Source organism: Salmo salar, chromosome ssa03 (assembly GCF_905237065.1).
Source record: "Salmo salar chromosome ssa03, Ssal_v3.1, whole genome shotgun sequence".
Lineage (NCBI taxonomy): Eukaryota > Metazoa > Chordata > Actinopteri > Salmoniformes > Salmonidae > Salmo > Salmo salar.
Window position 1 is genome coordinate 3,302,077 of NC_059444.1, and position 21,676 is coordinate 3,323,752.

General features: G+C 45.5%; 1 protein-coding gene across 1 annotated transcript in view; it reads left to right on the top strand.

The window, feature by feature from the left end:
• ak5 (adenylate kinase 5) overlaps positions 1-21,676 on the top strand; it is a 227,754-nt gene that overhangs the window by 204,116 nt on the left and 1,962 nt on the right. Inside the window, exons 11-13 of the mRNA XM_045714398.1 lie at positions 16,934-17,097; positions 18,590-18,706; positions 19,451-19,660. Coding sequence (XP_045570354.1) covers positions 16,934-17,097; positions 18,590-18,706; positions 19,451-19,660 — 491 coding nt within the window. The remainder of the gene's footprint in view (positions 1-16,933; positions 17,098-18,589; positions 18,707-19,450; positions 19,661-21,676) is intronic.

The window sequence follows — 21,676 nt, forward strand, 5'->3', positions numbered from 1 at the left end:
CATGGCTGTTATAGAATGTTGTAGTGTCATGTTAATGGGGTTCTAACATGGCTCTTATAGAATGTTGTACTGTCATCTTAATGGGGTTCTAACATGGCTGTTATAGAATGTTGTAGTGTCATGTTAATGGGGAGTTAACATTGCTGTTATAGAATGTTGTAGTGTCATGCTAATGGGGTTCTAACATGGCTGCTACAGAATGTTGTTGTGCCATGTTAATGTGGTTCTAACATGGCTGCTATAGAATGTTGTAGTGTCATGTTTATGGGGTTCTAACATGGCTATTACAGAATGTTGTAGTGTCATGTTAATGGGGTTCTAACATGGCTGTTATAGAATGTTGTAGTGTCATGTTAATGGGGTTCTAACATGGCTGTTATAGAATGTTGTAGTGTCATGTTAATGGTTTTCTAACATGGCTGTTATAGAATGTTGTAGTGTCATGTTAATGGGGTTCTAACATGGCTGTTATAGAATGTTGTCATGTTAATGGGGTTCTAACATGGCTGTTACAGAATGTTGTAGTGTCATGTTAATGGGGTTCTAACATGGCTGTTATAGAATGTTGTAGTGTCATGTTAATGGGGTTCTAACATGGCTGCTACAGAATGTTGTTGTGCCATGTTAATGGGGTTTTAACATGGCTGCTGTAGAATGTTGTAGTGTCATGTTAATGGGGTTCTAACATGGCTGTTACAGAATGTTGTAGTGTCATGTTAATGGGGTTCTAACATGGCTGTTACAGAATGTTGTCGGGTCATGTTAATGGCGTTCTAACATGGCTGTTATAGAATGTTGTAGTGTCATGTTAATGGGGTTCTAACATGGCTGTTATAGAATGTTGTAGTGTCATGTTAATGGGGTTCTAACATGGCTGTTATAGAATGTTGTGAGTTTCATGTTAATGGGGTTCTAACATGGCTGTTATAGAATGTTGTAGTGTCATGTTAATGGGGTTCTAACATGGCTGTTATAGAATGTTGTAGTGTCATGTTAATGGGGTTCTAACATGGCTGTTATAGAATGTTGTAGTTTCATGTTAATGGGGAGTTAACATGGCTGTTATAGAATGTTGTAGTGTCCTGTTAATGGGGTTCTAACATGGCTGCTACAGAATGTTGTAGTGCCATGTTAATGTGGTTCTAACATGGCTGCTATAGAATGTTGTAGTGTCATGTTAATGGGGTTCTAACATGGCTGTTATAGAATGTTGTAGTGTCATGTTAATGGGGTTCTAACATGGCTGTTATAGAATGTTGTAGTTTCATGTTAATGGGGTTCTAACATGGCTGTTATAGAATGTTGTAGTGTCATGTTAATGGGGTTCTAACATGGCTGTTATAGAATGTTGTAGTGTCATGTTAATGGGGTTCTAACATGGCTGTTATATAATGTTGTAGTTTCATGTTAATTGGGATTTTCTAACATGGCTGTTATAGAATGTTGTAGTGTCATGTTAATGGGGCTTAACATGGCTGTTATAGAATGTTGTAGTGTCATGTTAATGGGGTTCTAACATGGCTGTTATAGAATGTTGTAGTGTCATGTTAATGGGGAGTTAACATGGCTGTTATAGAGTGTTGTAGTGTCATGTTAATGGGGTCCTAACATGGCTGCTATAGAATGTTGTAGTGTCATGTTAATGGGGTTCTAACATGGCTATTATAGAATGTTGTAGTGTCATGTTAATGGGGTTCTAACATGGCTGTTACAGAATGTTGTCGTGTCATGTTAATGGGGTTCTAACATGGCTGTTATAGAATGTTGTCATGTTAGTGGGGTTCTAACATGGCTGTTATAGAATGTTGTAGTTTCATGTTAATTGTTTTCTAACATGGCTGTTACAGAATGTTGTAGTGTCATGTTAATGGGGTTCTAACATGGATGTTTCAGAATGTTGTAGTGTCATGTTAATGGGGTTCCAACATGGCTGTTGTAGTTTCGTGTTAATGGTTTCTAACATGGCTGTTATAGAATGTTGTAGTGTCATGTTAATGGGGTTCTAACATGGCTGTCATAGAATGTTGTAGTTTCGTGTTAATTGTTTTCTAACATGGCTGTTATAGAATGTTGTTGTGTCATGTTAATGGGGAGTTAACATGGATGTTACAGAATGTTGTAGTGTCATGTTAATGGGGTTGTAACATAGCTGTTATAGAATGTTGTAGTGTCATGTTAATGGGGAGTTAACATGGCTGTTATAGAGTGTTGTAGTGTCCTGTTAATGGGGTTCTAACATGGCTGCTACAGAATGTTGTTGTGCCATGATAATGTGGTTCTAACATGGCTGCTATAGAATGTTGTAGTGTTATGTTAATTAGCTCTAACATGGCTGTTATAGAATGTTGTAGTGTCATGTTAATGGGGTTCTAACATGGCTGTTATAGAATGTTGTAGTGTCATGTTAATGGGGTTCTAACATGGCTGTTATATAATGTTGTAGTTTCATGTTAATTGTTTTCAAACATAGCTGTTATGGAATGTTGTAGTGTCATGTTAATGGGGTTCTAACATGGCTCTTATATAATGTTGTAGTTTCGTGTTAATTGTTTTCTAACATGGCTGTTACAGAATGTTGTAGTGTCATGTTAATGGGGTTCTAACATGGATGTTTCAGAATGTTGTAGTGTCATGTTAATGGGGTTCTAACATGGCTGTTATAGAATGTTGTAGTTTCATGTTAATGGGGTTCTAACATGGCTGTTATAGAATGTTGTAGTTTCGTGTTAATGGGGTTCTAACATGGCTGTTATAGAATGTTGTAGTGTCATGTTAATGTGGGTTCTAACATGGCTGTTATAGAATGTTGTAGTGTTATGTTAATTAGCTCTAACATGGCTGTTATAGAATGTTGTAGTGTCATGTTAATGGGGTTCTAACATGGCTGTTATAGAATGTTGTAGTGTCATGTTAATGGGGTTCTAACATGGCTGTTATAGAATGTTGTAGTGTCCTGTTAATGGGGAGGTAACATGGCTGTTATAGAATGTTGTAGTGTCATGTTAATGGGGTTCTAACATGGCTGTTATATAATGTTGTAGTTTCATGTTAATTGTTTTCAAACATAGCTGTTATGGAATGTTGTAGTGTCATGTTAATGGGGTTCTAACATGGCTGTTATAGAATGTTGTAGTGTCATGTTAATGGGGTTCTAACATGGCTGTTATAGAATGTTGTAGTGTCATGTTAATTGGGTTCTAACATGGCTGTTTTAGAATGTTGTAGTGTCATGTTAATGGGGTTCTAACATGGCTGTTATAGAATGTTGTAGTGTCATGTTAATGGGGTTCTAACATGGCTGTTGTAGAATGTTGTAGTTTCGTGTTAATGGTTTCTAACATGGCTGTTATAGAATGTTGTAGTGTCATGTTAATGGGGAGTTAACATGGATGTTACAGAATGTTGTAGTGTCGTGTTAATGGGGTTCTAACATGGCTGTTATAGAATGTTGTAGTGTCATGTTAATGGGGTTCTAACATGGCTGTTATAGAATGTTGTAGTTTCATGTTAATGGGGTTCTAACATGGCTGTTATAGAATGTTGTAGTGTCATGTTAATGGGGTTCTAACATGGCTGTTGTAGAATGTTGTAGTTTCGTGTTAATTGTTTTCTAACATGGCTGTTACAGAATGTTGTAGTGTCATGTTAATGGGGAGTTAACATGGATGTTACAGAATGTTGTAGTGTCGTGTTAATGGGGTTCTAACATGGCTGTTATAGAATGTTGTAGTGTCATGTTAATGGGGTTCTAACATGGCTGTTATAGAATGTTGTTGTGTCATGTTAATTGGGAGTTAACATGGCTGTTACAGAATGTTGTAGTGTCATGTTAATGGGGTTCTAACATGGCTGTTATAGAATGTTGTAGTGTCATGTTAATGGGGAGTTAACATGGCTGTTATAGAGTGTTGTAGTGTCCTGTTAATGGGGTTCTAACATGGCTGCTACAGAATTTTGTTGTGCCATGTTAATGTGGTTCTAACATGGCTGCTATAGAATGTTGTAGTGTCATGTTAATGGGGTTCTAACATGGCTATTATAGAATGTTGTATGGTCATGTTAATGGGGTTCTAACATGGCTGTTATAGAATGTTGTAGTGTCATGTTAATGGGGTTCTAACATGGCTGTTATAGAATGTTGTAGTGTCATGTTAATGGGGTTCTAACATGGCTGTTACAGAATGTTGTAGTGTCATGTTAATGGGGTTCTAACATGGCTGTTATAGAATGTTGTAGTGTCATGTTAATGGGGGTTCTAACATGGCTGTTACAGAATGTTGTAGTGTCATGTTAATGGGGTTCTAACATGGCTGTTATAGAATGTTGTAGTTTCATGTTAATGGGGTTCTAACATGGCTGTTATAGAATGTTGTAGTTTCATGTTAATTGTTTTCTAACATGGCTGTTACAGAATGTTGTAGTGTCATGTTAATGGGGTTCTAACATGGATGTTACAGAATGTTGTAGTGTCATGTTAATGGGGTTCTAACATGGCTGTTATAGAATGTTGTAGTGTCATGTTAATGGGGTTCTAACATGGCTGTTATAGAATGTTGTTGTGTCATGTTAATTGGGAGTTAACATGGATGTTACAGAATGTTGTAGTGTCATGTTAATGGGGTTGTAACATGGCTGTTATAGAATGTTGTAGTGTCATGTTAATGGGGAGTTAACATGGCTGTTATAGAGTGTTGTAGTGTCCTGTTAATGGGGTTCTAACATGGCTGCTACAGAATTTTGTTGTGCCATGTTAATGTGGTTCTAACATGGCTGCTATAGAATGTTGTAGTGTCATGTTAATGGGGTTCTAACATGGCTATTATAGAATGTTGTATGGTCATGTTAATGGGGTTCTAACATGGCTGTTACAGAATGTTGCCGTGTCATGTTAATGGGGTTCTAACATGGCTGTTATAGAATGTTACATTTACATTTAAGTCATTTAGCAGACGCTCTTATCCAGAGCGACTTACAAATTGGTGCATTCACCTTATAATATCCAGTGGAACAACCACTTTACAATAGTGCATCTAAATCTTTTAAGGGGGGGTTAGAAGGATTACTTTATCCTATCCCAGGTATTCCTTAAAGAGGTGGGGTTTCAGGTGTCTCCGGAAGGTGGTGATTGACTCCGCTGTCCTGGCGTCGTGAGGGAGCTTGTTCCACCATTGGGGTGCCAGAGCAGCGAACAGTTTTGACTGGGCTGAGTGGGAACTGTGCTTCCTCAGAGGTAGGGAGGCGAGCAGGCCAGAGGTGGATGAACGCAGTGCCCTTGTTTGGGTGTAGGGCCTGATCAGAGCCTGAAGGTACGGAGGTGCCGTTCCCCTCACAGCTCCATAGGCAAGCACCATGGTCTTGTAGCGGATGCGAGCTTCGACTGGAAGCCAGTGGAGAGAGCGGAGGAGCGGGGTGACGTGAGAGAACTTGGGAAGGTTGAACACCAGACGGGAGATGACAAGTGCCTGGATTAGGACTTGCGCCGCTTCGTGTGTGAGGCAGGGTCGTACTCTGCGAATGTTGTAGAGCATGAACCTACAGGATCGGGTCACCGCCTTGATGTTAGTGGAGAACGACAGGGTGTTGTCCAGGGTCACGCCGAGGCTCTTAGCACTCTGGGAGGAGGACACAAGGGAGTTGTCAACCGTGATGGCGAGATCATGGAACGGGCAGTCCTTCCCCGGGAGGAAGAGCAGCTCCGTCTTGCCGAGGTTCAGCTTGAGGTGGTGATCCGTCATCCACACTGATATGTCTGCCAGACATGCAGAGATGCGATTCGCCACCTGGTTGTCAGAAGGGGGAAAGGAGAAGATTAATTGTGTGTCATCTGCATAGCAATGATATGAGAGACCATGTGAGGATATGACAGAGCCAAGTGACTTGGTGTATAGCGAGAATAGGAGAGGGCCTAGAACAGAGCCCTGGGGGACACCAGTGGTGAGAGCACGTGGTGCGGAGACAGATTCTCGCCACGCCACCTGGTAGGAGCGACCTGTCAGGTAGGACGCAATCCAAGCGTGGGCCGGGCCGGAGATGCGCAGCTCGGAGAAGGTGGAGAGGAGGATCTGATGGTTCACAGTATCAAAGGCAGCAGATAGGTCTAGAAGGATGAGAGCAGAGGAGAGAGAGTTAGCTTTAGCAGTGCGGATAGCCTCCGTGACACAGAGAAGAGCAGTCTCAGTTGAATGCCCAGTCTTGAAACCTGACTGATTAGGATCAAGAAGGTCATTCTGAGAGAGATAGCAAGAGAGCTGGCCAAGGACGGCACGTTCAAGAGTTTTGGAGAGAAAGGAAAGAAGGGATACTGGTCTGTAGTTGTTGACATCGGAGGGATCGAGTGTAGGTTTTTTTCAGAAGGGGTGCAACTCTCGCTCTCTTGAAGACGGAAGGGACGTAGCCAGCGGTCAAGGATGAGTTGATGAGCGAGGTGAGGTAGGGGAGAAGGTCTCCGGAAATGGTCTGGAGAAGAGAGGAGGGGATAGGGTCAAGTGGGCAGGTTGTTGGGCGGCCGGCCGTCACAAGACGCGAGATTTCATCTGGAGAGAGAGGGGAGAAAGAGGTCAAAGCACAGGGTAGGGCAGTGTGAGCAGGACCAGCGGTGTCGTTTGACTTAGCAAACGAGGATCAGATGTCGTCAACCTTCTTTTCAAAATGGTTGACGAAGTCATCCGCAGAGAGGGAGGAGGGGGGGAGGAGATGGTAGCAAAGAGCTTCCTAGGGTTAGAGGCAGATGCTTGGAGTTTAGAGTGGTAGAAAGTGGCTTTAGCAGCAGAGACAGAAGAGGAAAATGTAGAGAGGAGGGAGTGAAAGGATGCCAGGTCCGCAGGGGAGGCGAGTTTTCCTCCATTTCCGCTCGGCTGCCCGGAGCCCTGTTCTGTGAGCTCGCAGTGAGTCGTCGAGCCACGGAGCAGGAGGGGAGGACCGAGCTGGCCTGGAGGATAGGGGACAGAGGAAATCAAAGGATGCAAAGAGGGAGGAGAGGAGGGTTGAGGAGGCAGAATCAGGAGATAGGTTGGAGAAGGTTTGAGCAGAGGGAAGAGATGATAGGATGGAAGAGGAGAGAGTAGCGGGAGAGAGAGAGAGCGAAGGTTGGGACGGCGCAATACCATCCGAGTAGGGGCAGAGTGAGAAGTGTTGGATGAGAGCGAGAGGGAAAAGGATACAAGGTAGTGGTCGGAGACTTGGAGGGGAGTTGCAATGAGATTAGTGGAAGAACAGCATCTAGTAAAGATGAGGTCAAGCGTATTGCCTGCCTTGTGAGTAGGGGGGGAAGGTGAGAGGGTGAGGTCAAAAGAGGAGAGGAGTGGAAAGAAGGAGGCAGAGAGGAATGAGTCAAAGGTAGACGTGGGGAGGTTAAAGTCACCCAGAACCGTGAGAGGTGAGCCATCCTCAGGAAAGGAACTTATCAAGGCGTCAAGCTCATTGATGAACTCTCCAAGGGAACCTGGAGGGCGATAAATGATAAGGATGTTAAGCTTGAAAGGGCTGGTAACTGTGACAGCATGGAATTCAAATGAGGAGATAGACAGATGGGTCAGGGGAGAAAGAGAGAATGTCCACTTGGGAGAGATGAGGATTCCAGTGCCACCACCCCGCTGGCTCGATGCTCTAGGGGTATGAGAGAGCAGTAGGAGTAGCAGTGTTATCTGTGGTAATCCATGTTTCCGTCAGCGCCAGGAAGTCTAGGGACTGGAGGGTAGCATAGGCTGAGATGAACTCAGCCTTGTTGGCCGCAGACCGGCAGTTCCAGAGGCTGCCGGAGACCTGGAACTCCACGTGGGTCGTGCGCGCTGGGACCACCAGGATAGAGTGGCAGCGGCCACGCGGTGTGGAGCGTTTGTATGGCCTGTGCAGAGGGGAGAGAACAGGGATAGACAGACACATAGTAGACAAGCTACAGAAGAGGCTACGCTAATGCAAAGGAGATTGGAATGACAAGTGGACTACACGTCTCCAATGTTCAGAAAGTTAAGCTTACGTTGCAAAAATCTTATTGACTAAAATGACGAAAATGATACAGTACTGCTGGCTGGTGGAGTAGGCTAGCTAGCAGTGGCTGCGTTGTTGACTTTGAACGTGTAGCTGGCTAGGTAACCTCGATAGTTTCAGTACTACACCTTGTCATGATACAAAGCAACTTTGTAGCTAGCTAACATAACACTAATCAAGACGTTCCTTGTAATGTATTTAGTTTCTACAATGCTGCTCGTCGGTAATAGTTGGCTGGGTTAGGAAAAATGGCGTCGCGGGGGACGGAAATAGCTGGCTAGCTAACCTCGATGGCTGGCTAGCTAACCTCGGTAATTACTAAACTACACAATTATCAAGCTATGACAAAGACAACTAAGTAGCTAGCTAGCTAACACTGCACTAGTCAAATCGTTCCGTTGTAAAGTATTAGTATCTACAGCGCTGCTAGTCGGTAACGGTTGGCTAGCTAGCAGTGGGTTAATGATGACTAGGTGTGTTGACTAAGTCTGGCGCCGCGTCGCGGCTGGCTAGCTCACCTCGATAATTACTCAAACTACACAATTATCTTAGATACAGAGACAGCAAAGACAACTATGTAGCTGGCTAACTAACACTAACACCACACTAATCAAGTCGTTACGTTGTAATGTAATAGTTTCTACAGTGCTGCTAGTCGGTAGAAGTTGGCTAGCTAGCAGTGATGACTAGCTAGCTAGCAGCTAGCAGTGTTGACTACGTTAGGAGGACGAAGATAGCTAGCCTCGATATTTACTCTAATTACTCTAAACTACACAATTATCTTTGATACAAAGACGGCTATGTAGCTAGCTAAGAAGAATTGCTCAGATCAAACAAATCAAGCCGTTGTAATGTAGTGAAGTGTAATATTACCTGTGAAGCGAAGCGTAGTGCGACTGCTCGCTCCAAACCGGAAGTTCAAGAGTGTTAATGGGGTCATGTTAATGGGGTCATGTTAATGGGGTTCTAACATGGCTGTTAAAGAATGTTGTCGTGTCATGTTAATGGGGAGTTAACATGGCTGTTATAGAATGTTGTAGTGTCATGTTAATGGGGTTCAAACATGGCTATTATAGAATGTTTTAGTGTCATGTTAATGGGGTTCTAACATGGCTGTTATAGAATGTTGTAGTGTCATGTTAATGGGGAGTTAACATGGCTGTTATAGAACGTTGTAGTGTCATGTTAATGGGGTTCTAACATGGCTGTTACAGAATGTTGTCGTGTCATGTTAATGGGGAGTTAACATGGCTGTTATATAATGTTGTAGTGTCATGTTAATGGGGTTCTAACATGGCTGTTATATAATGTTGTAGTGTCATGTTAATGGTGTTCTAACATGGCTGCTACAGAATGTTGTTGTGCCATGTTAATGTGGTTCTAACATGGCAGCTATAGAATGTTGTAGTGTCATGTTAATGGGGTTCTAACATGGCTGTTACAGAATGTTGTAGTGTCATGTTAATGGGGTTCTAACATGGCTGTTACAGAATGTTGTCATGTTAATTGGGTTCTAACATGGCTGTTATAGAATGTTGTAGTGTCATGTTAATGGGGTTCTAACATGGCTGTTATAGAATGTTGTAGGTTCGTGTTAATTATTTTCTAACATGGCTGTTACAGAATGTTGTCGTGTCATGTTAATGGGGAGTTAACATGGCTGTTATAGAATGTTGTAGTGTCATGTTAATGGGGTTCTAACATGGCTGTTACAGAATGTTGTAGTGTCATGTTAATGGGGTTCTAACATGGCTGTTATATAATGTTGTAGTTTCATGTTAATGGGGAGTTAACATGGCTGTTATAGAGTGTTGTAGTGTCCAGTTAATGGGGTTCTAACATGGCTGCTACAGAATGTTGTTGTGACATGGTAATGTGGTTCTAACATGGCTGCTATAGAATGTTGTAGTGTTATTTTAATGAGCTCTAACATGGCTGTTATAGAATGTTGTAGGGTCATGTTAATGGGGTTCTAACATGGCTGTTATAGAATGTTGTAGTGTCATGTTAATGGGGTTCTAACATGGCTGTTATATAATGTTGTAGTTTCGTGTTAATTGTTTTCTAACATGGCTGTTACAGAATGTTGTAGTGTCATGTTAATGGGGTTCTAACATGGATGTTTCAGAATGTTGTCGTGTCATGTTAATGGGGTTCTAACATGGCTGTTACAGAATGTTGTCATGTTAATGGGGTTCTAACATGGCTGTTATAGAATGTTGTAGTGTCATGTTAATGGGGTTCTAACATGGCTGTTATAGAATGTTTTAGTGTCATGTTAATGGGGTTCTAACATGGCTGTTATAGAATGTTGTAGTGTCATGTTAATGGGGAGTTAACATGGCTGTTATAGAACGTTGTAGTGTCATGTTAATGGGGTTCTAACATGGCTGTTACAGAATGTTGTCGTGTCATGTTAATGGGGAGTTAACATGGCTGTTATATAATGTTGTAGTGTCATGTTAATGGGGTTCTAACATGGCTGTTATATAATGTTGTAGTGTCATGTTAATGGTGTTCTAACATGGCTGCTACAGAATGTTGTTGTGCCATGTTAATGTGGTTCTAACATGGCAGCTATAGAATGTTGTAGTGTCATGTTAATGGGGTTCTAACATGGCTGTTACAGAATGTTGTACTGTCATGTTAATGGGGTTCTAACATGGCTGTTACAGAATGTTGTCATGTTAATTGGGTTCTAACATGGCTGTTATAGAATGTTGTAGTGTCATGTTAATGGGGTTCTAACATGGCTGTTATAGAATGTTGTAGGTTCGTGTTAATTATTTTCTAACATGGCTGTTACAGAATGTTGTCGTGTCATGTTAATGGGGAGTTAACATGGCTGTTATAGAATGTTGTAGTGTCATGTTAATGGGGTTCTAACATGGCTGTTACAGAATGTTGTAGTGTCATGTTAATGGGGTTCTAACATGGCTGTTATATAATGTTGTAGTTTCATGTTAATGGGGAGTTAACATGGCTGTTATAGAGTGTTGTAGTGTCCAGTTAATGGGGTTCTAACATGGCTGCTACAGAATGTTGTTGTGACATGGTAATGTGGTTCTAACATGGCTGCTATAGAATGTTGTAGTGTTATTTTAATGAGCTCTAACATGGCTGTTATAGAATGTTGTAGGGTCATGTTAATGGGGTTCTAACATGGCTGTTATAGAATGTTGTAGTGTCATGTTAATGGGGTTCTAACATGGCTGTTATATAATGTTGTAGTTTCGTGTTAATTGTTTTCTAACATGGCTGTTACAGAATGTTGTAGTGTCATGTTAATGGGGTTCTAACATGGATGTTTCAGAATGTTGTCGTGTCATGTTAATGGGGTTCTAACATGGCTGTTACAGAATGTTGTCATGTTAATGGGGTTCTAACATGGCTGTTATAGAATGTTGTAGTGTCATGTTAATGGGGTTCTAACATGGCTGTTATAGAATGTTTTAGTGTCCTGTTAATGGGGTTCTAACATGGCTGTTATAGAATGTTGTAGTGTCATGTTAATGGGGTTCTAACATGGCTCTTATAGAATGTTGCACTGTCATGTTAATGGTGATGTAACATGGCTGTTATAGAATGTTGTAGGGTCATGTTAATGGGGTTCTAACATGGCTGTTATAGAATGTTGTAGTGTCCTGTTAATGGGGAGTTAACATGGCTGTTATAGAATGTTGTCGTGTCATGTTAATGGGGTTCTAACATGGCTGTTATAGAATATTGTAGTGTCATGTTAATGGGGTTCTAACATGGCTGTTATTTAATGTTGTAGTTTCGTGTTAATTGTTTTCTAACATGGCTGTTATAGAATGTTGTAGTGTCATGTTAATGGGGTTCTAACATGGCTGTTACAGAATGTTGTAGTGTCATGTTAATGGGGTTCTAACATGGCTGTTACAGACTGTTGTCGTGTCATGTTAATGGGGCGTTAACATGGCTGTTATAGAATGTTGTAGTGTCATGTTAATGGGGTTCTAACATAGCTGTTATAGAATGTTGTTGTGTCATGTTAATTGGGAGTTAACATGGATGTTACAGAATGTTGTAGTGTCATGTTAATGGGGTTCTAACATGGCTATTATAGAATGTTGTATGGTCATGTTAATGGGGTTCTAACATGGCTGTTACAGAATGTTGTCGTGTCATGTTAATGGGGTTCTAACATGGCTGTTATAGAATGTTGTCATGTCATGTTAATGGGGTTGTAACATGGCTGTTATAGAATGTTGTAGTGTCATGTTAATGGGGTTCTAACATGGCTGTTACAGAATGTTGCCGTGTCATGTTAATGGCGGTTCTAACATGGCTGTTACAGAATGTTGTCATGTTAATGGGGAGTTAACATGGCTGTTATAGAATGTTGTAGTGTCATGTTAATGGGGTTCTAACATGGCTGTTATAGAATGTTGTACTGTCATGTTAATGGGGTTGTAACATGGCTGTTATAGAATGTTGTCATGTTAATGGGGAGTTAACATGGCTGTTATAGAGTGTTGTAGTGTCCTGTTAATGGGGTTCTAACATGGCTGCTACAGAATGTTGTTGTGCCATGTTAATGTGGTTCTAACATGGCTGCTATAGAATGTTGTAGTGTTATGTTAATGAGCTCTAACATGGCTGTTATAGAATGTTGTTGTGTCATGTTAATGTGGTTCTAACATGGCTGCTATAGAATGTTGTCGTGTCATGTTAATGGGGTTCTAACATGGCTGCTATAGAAGGTTGTCGTGTCATGTTAATGGGGTTCTAACATGGCTGTTATTGAGTGTTGTATTGTCATGTTAATGGGGTTCTAACATGGCTGTTATAGAGTGTTGTATTGTCATGTTAATGGGGTTCTAACATGGCTGTTATAGAGTGTTATATTGTGATGTTAATGCCACAATGCAGAAACCGTTGGCCCAACTCTTTAGAAACAATGTTTTGATCAGGGCTAATCGGGTGGGCCGACGGAACCATTTAGAATAATAGTGAAGACATCAAAACTTTGACAGAACACATATGGAATCATGTGGTAACCAAAAAAGTGTTAAACAAATCAAAATCTATTTTATATTTGAGATTCTTAAAAGTAGCCACCCTTTGCCTTGATGCAAGCTTTTTGCACACTCAGAGCATTCTCTCGTGGTTTCTACATGATTCCATATGTGTTATTTCAGAGTTGTTTTATTCTACAATGTAGAAAAGATTTAAAAAAAAGAAAAACCCTTGAACGAGTAGGTGTCCAAACTTTTGACTGGTACTGTATATCTGTGGTTAGAGAGGCAGGTAGCCTAGTGGTTAGAGGCAGGTAGCCTAGTGGTTAGAGAGGCAGGTAGCCTAGTGGTTAGAGAGGCAGGTAGCCTAGTGGTTAGAGGAGGCAGGTAGCCTAGTGGTTAGAGGAGGCAGGTAGCCTAGTGGTTAGAGGAGGCAGGTAGCCTAGTGGTTAGAGGAGGCAGGTAGCCTAGTGGTTAGAGGCAGGTAGCCTAGTGGTTAGAGAGGCAGGTAGCCTAGTGGTTAGAGAGGCAGGTAGCCTAGTGGTTAGAGAGGCAGGTAGCCTAGTGGTTAGAGAGGCAGGTAGCCTAGTGGTTAGAGAGGCAGGTAGCCTAGTGGTTAGATAGGCAGGTAGCCTAGTGGTTAGAGAGGCAGGTAGCCTAGTGGTTAGAGAGGCAGGTAACCTAGTGGTTAGAGAGGCAGGTAACCTAGTGGTTAGAGAGGCAGGTAGCCTAGTGGTTAGAGAGGCAGGTAGCCTAGTGGTTAGAGAGGCAGGTAGCCTAGTGGTTAGAGAGGCAGGTAGCCTAGTGGTTAGAGAGGCAGGTAGCCTAGTGGTTAGAGAGGCAGGTAGCCTAGTGGTTAGAGAGGCAGGTAGCCTAGTGGTTAGAGAGGCAGGTAGCCTAGTGGTTAGAGAGGCAGGTAGCCTAGTGGTTAGAGAGGCAGGTAGCCTAGTGGTTAGAGGCAGGTAGCCTAGTGGTTAGAGGCAGGTAGCCTAGTGGTTAGAGGCAGGTAGACTAGTGGTTAGAGAGGCAGGTAGACTAGTGGTTAGAGAGGCAGGTAGCCTAGTGGTTAGAGAGGCAGGTAGCCTAGTGGTTAGAGAGGCAGGTAGCCTAGTGGTTAGAGAGGCAGGTAGCCTAGTGGTTAGAGAGGCAGGTAGCCTAGTGGTTAGAGGCAGGTAGCCTAGTGGTTAGAGAGGCAGGTAACCTAGTGTTTAGAGAGGCAGGTAGCCTACTGGTTAGAGGAGGCAGGTAGCCTAGTGGTTAGAGGAGGCAGGTAGCCTAGTGGTTAGAGGAGGCAGGTAGCCTAGTGGTTAGAGAGGCAGGTAACCTAGTGGTTAGAGGAGGCAGGTAGCCTAGTGGTTAGAGGAGGCAGGTAGCCTAGTGGTTAGAGGAGGCAGGTAGCCTAGTGGTTAGAGGAGGCAGGTAGCCTAGTGGTTAGAGGAGGCAGGTAGCCTAGTGGTTAGAGGAGGCAGGTAGCCTAGTGTTTAGAGGAGGCAGGTAGCCTAGTGGTTAGAGGAGGCAGGTAGCCTAGTGGTTAGAGGAGGCAGGTAGCCTAGTGGTTAGAGAGGCAGGTAACCTAGTGGTTAGAGGAGGCAGGTAGCCTAGTGGTTAGAGGAGGCAGGTAGCCTAGTGGTTAGAGGAGGCAGGTAGCCTAGTGGTTAGAGGAGGCAGGTAGCCTAGTGGTTAGAGGAGGCAGGTAGCCTAGTGGTTAGAGGAGGCAGGTAGCCTAGTGGTTAGAGGAGGCAGGTAGCCTAGTGGTTAGAGGAGGCAGGTAGCCTAGTGGTTAGAGAGGCAGGTAGCCTAGTGGTTAGAGGAGGCAGGTAGCCTAGTGGTTAGAGGAGGCAGGCAGCCTAGTGGTTAGAGGAGGCAGGTAGCCTAGTGGTTAGAGAGGCAGGTAGCCTAGTGGTTAGAGAGGCAGGTAGCCTAGTGGTTAGAGGAGGCAGGTAGCCTAGTGGTTAGAGAGGCAGGTAGCCTAGTGGTTAGAGGAGGCAGGTAGCCTAGTGGTTAGAGGAGGCAGGTAGCCTAGTGGTTAGAGGAGGCAGGTAGCCTAGTGGTTAGAGGAGGCAGGTAGCCTAGTGGTTAGAGGAGGCAGGTAGCCTAGTGGTTAGAGGAGGCAGGTAGCCTAGTGGTTAGAGGAGGCAGGTAGCCTAGTGGTTAGAGGAGGCAGGTAGCCTAGTGGTTAGAGGAGGCAGGTAGCCTAGTGGTTAGAGGAGGCAGGTAGCCTAGTGGTTAGAGGAGGCAGGTAGCCTAGTGGTTAGAGGAGGCAGGTAGCCTAGTGGTTAGAGAGGCAGGTAGCCTAGTGGTTAGAGGAGGCAGGTAGCCTAGTGGTTAGAGGAGGCAGGTAGCCTAGTGGTTAGGGCGTTGGGCCAGTTAACCGAAAGGTTGCCAGATCGAATCCCTGAGCTGACAAGGTAAAAATCGGTCGTTCTGCCCCTGAACAAGGCAGTTAACCCACAGAATGTGTTCTTAACTGACTTGCCCAGTTAAATAAAGGTTAAAAAATAATAATAATAATAATCTACAAAAAACATGAATATGCATCCCTACCCCCTCTCTCTCTCCATCCCTACCCCCCTCTCTCTCTCCATCCCTACCCCCCTCTCTCTCTCCATCCCTACCCCCCTCTCTCTCTCTCCATCCCTACACCCTCTCTCTCTCTCCATCCCTACCCCTCTCTCTCTCCATCCCTACCCCCTCTCTCTCATCCCTACCCCCTCTCTCTCCATCCCTACCCCCTCTCTCTCCATCTCTCTCCGCCACCCCTCTCTCTCTCCATCCCTACCCCCCTCTCTCTCCATCCCTACCCCCTCTTTCTCCATCCCTACCCCCCTCTCTCTCCATCCCTACCCCCCTCTCTCTCCATCCCTACCCCCTCTCTCTCCATCCCTACCCCCTCTCTCTCATCCCTACCCCCCTCTCTCTCCATCCCTACCTCCATCTCTCTCTCTCGCCACCCCTCTCTCTCTCCATCCCTACCCCCCTCTCTCTCCATCCCTACCCCCCCTCTCTCTCATCCCTACCCCCCTCTCTCTCCATCCCTACCTCCATCTCTCTCTCTCGCCACCCCTCTCTCTCTCCATCCCTACCCCCTCTCTCTCTCCATCCCTACCCCCTCTCTCTCTCCATCCCTACCCCCCCTCTCTCTCCATCCCTACCCCCTCTCTCTCCATCCCTACCCCCTCTCTCCATCCCTACCCCCCTCTCTCTCTCCCTATCCCCCCTCTCTCTCCATCCCTACCCCCCTCTCTCTCCATCCCTACCCCCTCTCTCTCTCCATCCCTACCCCCCTTCTCTCTCTCCATCCCTACCCCCCTTCTCTCTCTCCATCCCTACCCCCCCTCTCTCTCCCTACCCCCCCCTCTCTCCATCCCTACCCCCCTCTCTCTCCCTACCCCCTCTCTCTCTTTCTCTCTCTCCCTACCCACCTCCCTCTCTCCCTACCCCCCTCTCTCTCCCTACCCCCCCCTCTCTTCCTCTCCCTCTCCCTCTCTCCTGTTCTCTGTCTTTATTTAACTCCTTATCCCCCCCTCTCTCTCTCTCCTCTTCTCTCTCTCCCTACCCCCCCTCTCTCTCTCCCTACCCCCTCCTCTCTCTCTCCCTACCCCCCGCTCTCTCTCCTCTTCCCTCTCTCCCTACCCACCTCCCTCCCTACCCCCCTCTCTCTCCCTACCCCCCTCTCTTCCTCTCCCTCTCCCTCTCTCCTGTTCTGTCTTCCTTTATTTAACTCCTTACCCCCCCCTCTCTCTCCTCTTCTCTCAATCCCTACCCCCCTCTCTCTCCCTACCCCCCTCTCTCTCTCTCTTTCCCTACCCCCCTCTCTCTCCCTTCCCCCCCTCTCTCTCCCTACCCCAGCTCAGTTTCCACCTCATTTACCTCTACCCCCCTCTCTCTCTCTCTCTCTCTCTCTCCCTCTCCCTCTCTCCTGTTCTCTGTCTCCCTTTATTTAACTCCTTACCTCTGTCCTCCAGGTGGGCCGGGCTCAGGGAAGGCTGTGCAGTGTGAGAGGATGGAGGAGAGATTCGGACTGCGTCGTCTGTCTCCTGGCGACGTCCTGTGTTCTGAACTACAGTCTCATAGTGAGAGAGGACGTTACCTACAAGACCTGCTGGAGAGGGGGGAGAAGCTACCTGAGGTAACACACAGACACACACAGAGGACCCCCCACACACACACACACACACACACATACCTCACTTCCAAAAAAGTCCTCACTTCAAAAGTGTGTTTTAAGGTCAGAGATCAGTGTGTGTAAGATAGAGCTGCTGCTTCTCTCATCACTGAACCTGGGCCCCTGGGGGGAGACAGAACCTTTAACATCACTGACCCTGGGCCCCTGGGGGGGAGACAGAACCTTTAACATCACTGACCCTGGGCCCCTGGGGGGAGACAGAACCTTTAACATCACTGACCCTGGGCCCCTGGGGGGAGACAGAACCTTTAACATCACTGACCCTGGGCCCCTGGGGGGAGACAGAACCTTTAACATCACTGACCCTGGACCCCTGGGGGAGACAGAACCTTTAACATCACTGACCCTGGGCCCCTGGGGGGAGACAGAACCTTTAACATCACTGACCCTGGACCCCTGGGGGGAGACAGAACCTTTAACATCACTGACCCTGGGCCCCTGGGGGGGAGACAGAGCCTTTAACATCACTGACCCTGGGCCCCTGGGGGGGAGACAGAACCTTTAACATCACTGACCCTGGGCCCCTGGGGGGGAGACAGAACCTTTAACATCACTGACCCTGGACCCCTGGGGGAGACAGAACCTTTAACATCACTGACCCTGGGCCCCTGGGGGGAGACAGAACCTTTAACATCACTGACCCTGGACCCCTGGGGGGAGACAGAACCTTTAACATCACTGACCCTGGGCCCCTGGGGGGAGACAGAACCTTTAACATCACTGACCCTGGGCCCCTGGGGGGAGACAGAACCTTTAACATCACTGACCCTGGGCCCCTGGGGGGAGACAGAACCTTTAACATCACTGACCCTGGGCCCCTGGGGGGAGACAGAAAGTGTCTCAGAAGACTGTGGTGGTCGGTTAATCACTCTGTCTCTGTCTGTATCTGTGTCTGTAGTGTCTGTATCTATACAGGGTCACAAGCAATGCATTACTCCAGGGTTAAGGATACAAGCAGTAGACTAACACCGCAGGGTCTCTCACTCACTCACTCACTCACTCACTCACTCACTCACTCACTCACTCACTCACTCACTCACTCACTCACTCACTCACACACACACACACACACACACACACACACACACACACACACACACACACACACACACACACACACACACACACACACACACACACACACACACACACACACACACAGGGGTGTGGAGACAGTGCAAACTACAGCTATGCTCAGCTCTACCATGCTCAGCTCTACCACAAAGGGCTGTGTTGTTGTCATGGTGCTGAATGAGAAATTGTAAGATGTTGACATGATTGAAAGGTACAGTATAGTTGCCTAGCAATGCAGCTGTAAAGGATTACTACCTAGCTGATTGTTTTCTTTGAACTACTTTCAATATCAGGCATCTGACTTTTGTTTTTTGGTGTGTGTGTGTGTGTGTGTGTGCGTGCGTGTGTGCGTGCGCCACAGGACACGATGCTGGAGCTGCTATGTGAGTGTGTGACGTTATCTCTGCGGCACGGGAGGGGCGTCCTCGTAACCAACTTCCCCCGAGACCTACGACAAGCTCTGGAGTATGAAGCTAAGGTACAGAGAGAGGATGGAGGGAGGAGAGAGAAGGGAGGGGAGAGAGAGAGAGAGGTGGGACAAAGATGGGTAAAAGAGAGGAGGGAAGGTAAAGGGAGAGAAAGGAGGAAGAGGGAGGCAATGGGATCAAGGGCAGGTTACTGGAGGGAGGGAGGGAGGGAGAGGGTGAGTTGAGGGGAGAGAGGAGGAGGAGAGAACATTATAGAAGGAAGCATCATATTGAATCTCGGCCACGTGATAGCGACTTCAAAATGACACAATACATTATTTAACATTCATTTTTATTGGGCACAAAATAATCTGAAACACAACTAAAACAAACAAGCAAATGCATCCAACAAATGTGTAAGAGTCACAAGCTTGATGTAGTCATTGCATGCTAGGAATACTAAACTTTAGACTACTTTAATACACATTCATTTAGTTAATTTGTCCTCTAAAATGGGGGTGACTTGGAACAAAAATTGCTGTAATTTATAAATGGCTGATAGTCTGCACTAACCTCATAGTCATGCTGGAGAATAGAGCCAAAACAACTAAGAATGTCACTGTCCCAATACTTTTGGAGCTCACTGTACTGACAGCTGTTCTGTCTGTCTGTCTGTCTGTCTGTCTGTCTGTCTGTCTGTCTGTCTGTCTGTCTGTCTGTCTGTCTGTCTGTCTGTCTGTCTGTCTGTCTGTCTGTCTGTCTGTCTGTCTGTCTGTCTGTCTGTCTGTCTTTCTTTCTTTCTTTCTTTCATTCAGATGGGGGAGCCCAGTGCTGTGATGCTATTGGACTGTTCCCCTGACACTATGTTGTCCAGGCTGCAGTGTTCCGTCCTGTCCCGCTCCGCCCCCCAAACCACAGGCTGCCACCAAGAGAGAGACAGAGACACCAGCAGGAGGGTAGAGGGATTCGCCAGTAACTGCCACGCTGTGACATCACACTACCAACCCAAGAGTCTCCTACACAAGGTGAGTCAGGTGCTACGGTCCCGACTCTCTTACCCTTCATCCGAAAGTCTACGTACACTTGTTCACTTCCCTTCACTGACTTCAAAGGAAATAAGAAACATGGTGGAATCTCCCGCTCTAGCACATGCCTCCAATGCTTTTAGATTTGTGGGTGAGGTAGTGGTGTGAGGTAGTGAACGAATGTACACTTCAGGAGAAAGGAGGTGTCGCAAAACGTACTCATCAACACGCAAAACTATTATGGGCTACAAAGGGAAACCCAGACGCGAGTTGCCCAGTGACGCGAGCCTACCAGATGAGCTAAATGCCTTTTATGCTCGCTTCGAGGCAAGCAACACTGAAGCATGCTTGAGAGCACCAGCTGTTGTAGATGACTGTGTGATAACGCTCTCGGTAGTCGATGTGAACAAAACCTTTAAACAGATCAGCATTCACAAGGCCGCAGGGCCAGACGGATTACCAGGACGTGTACTCAGAGCATGCGCGAACCAACTGGCAAGTGTCTTCACTGACATTTTTCAACCTCTCCCTGACAGAGTCTATAATACCAACATGTTTCAAATAGACCACCATAGTCCCTGTGCCCAAGGAAGCGAAGGTAACCTGCCTAAATGATTACCGCCTTGTAGCGGTAGCCATGAAGTGCTTTGAAAGGCTGGTCATGGCTCACATCAACACCATCCTCCCGGACACCCTGGACCCACTCCAATTCGCATACCGCCCCAACAGATGAGGCAATCTCTATTGCACTCCACACTGCCTTTTCTCACCTGGACAAAAGGAACACCTATGTGAGAATGCTGTTCATTGACTACAGCTCAGCGTTCAACACCATAGTGCCCACGAAGCTCATCACTAAGCTAAGGACCCTGGGACTAAACACCTCCCTCTGCAACTGGATCCTGGACTTCCTGACGGGCCGCCCCCAGGTGGTAGGCGTAGGCAACAACACGTCTGCCATGCTGCCATGTGCCTTCTTAAAAGTTAATTTGTGGAATCAGTTGTGTTGTGACAAGGTAGGGGTGGTATACAGAAGATAGCCCTATTTGGTAAAAGACCAAGTCCACATTATGGCAAGAACAGCTCAAATAAGCAAAGAGAAACAACAGTCCATTATTACTTTAAGACATGAAGGTCAGTCAATCCGGAAAATGTCGAGAACTTTTCTTGAAGTTTCTTCAAGTGCAGTCGCAAAAACCATCAAGCGTTATGATGAAACTGGCTCTCATGAGGACCACCACAGGAAAGGAAGACCCAGAGATACATCTGCTGCAGAGGATAAGTTCATTAGAGTTACCAGCCTCAGAAATTGCAGCCCAAATAAATGCAGACACAAGTAACAGACACATTTCAACATTAACTGTTCGAGAGAGACTGCGTGAATCAGGCCTTCATGGTCGAAGTGCTGCAAAGAAACCACTACTAAAGGACACCAATAAGAATAACAGACTTGCTTGGGCCAAGAAACACAGGCAAATCAAATTGTATTTGTCACATGCCGCCGAATACAACAGGTATACCTTACAGTGAAATGCTTACTTACAAGCCCTTAACACTTATTTTTAAAGCATTGTTGGTTAAGTAAAAAAATAGATAAATCGAAAATTAAAGTAACATATAATTAAACAGCAGCAGTAAAATAGACAGACTGGTGGAAATCTGTCCTTAGTTCTGATGAGTCAAAATTTGAGCTTTTTGGTTCCAACCGCTGTGTCTTTGCGAGACACAGAGTAGGTGAACGGATGATCTCCGCATGTGTGGCTCCCACCATGAAGCATGGAGGAGGAGGTGTTATGGTGTGGGGGTGCTTTGCTGGTGACACTGTCTGTGATTTATTTAGAATTCAAGGCACACTGAACCAGCATGTCTCATCAGTCGGTGATCAGGCCTACCACCGTTGTGTTGTCTGCAAACTTAATGATGGTGTTGGAGTCGTGCCTGGCCACGCAGTCGTGGGTGAAAAGGGAGTACAGGAGGGGACTAAGCACGCACCCCTGAGGGGCCCCGTGTTGAGGA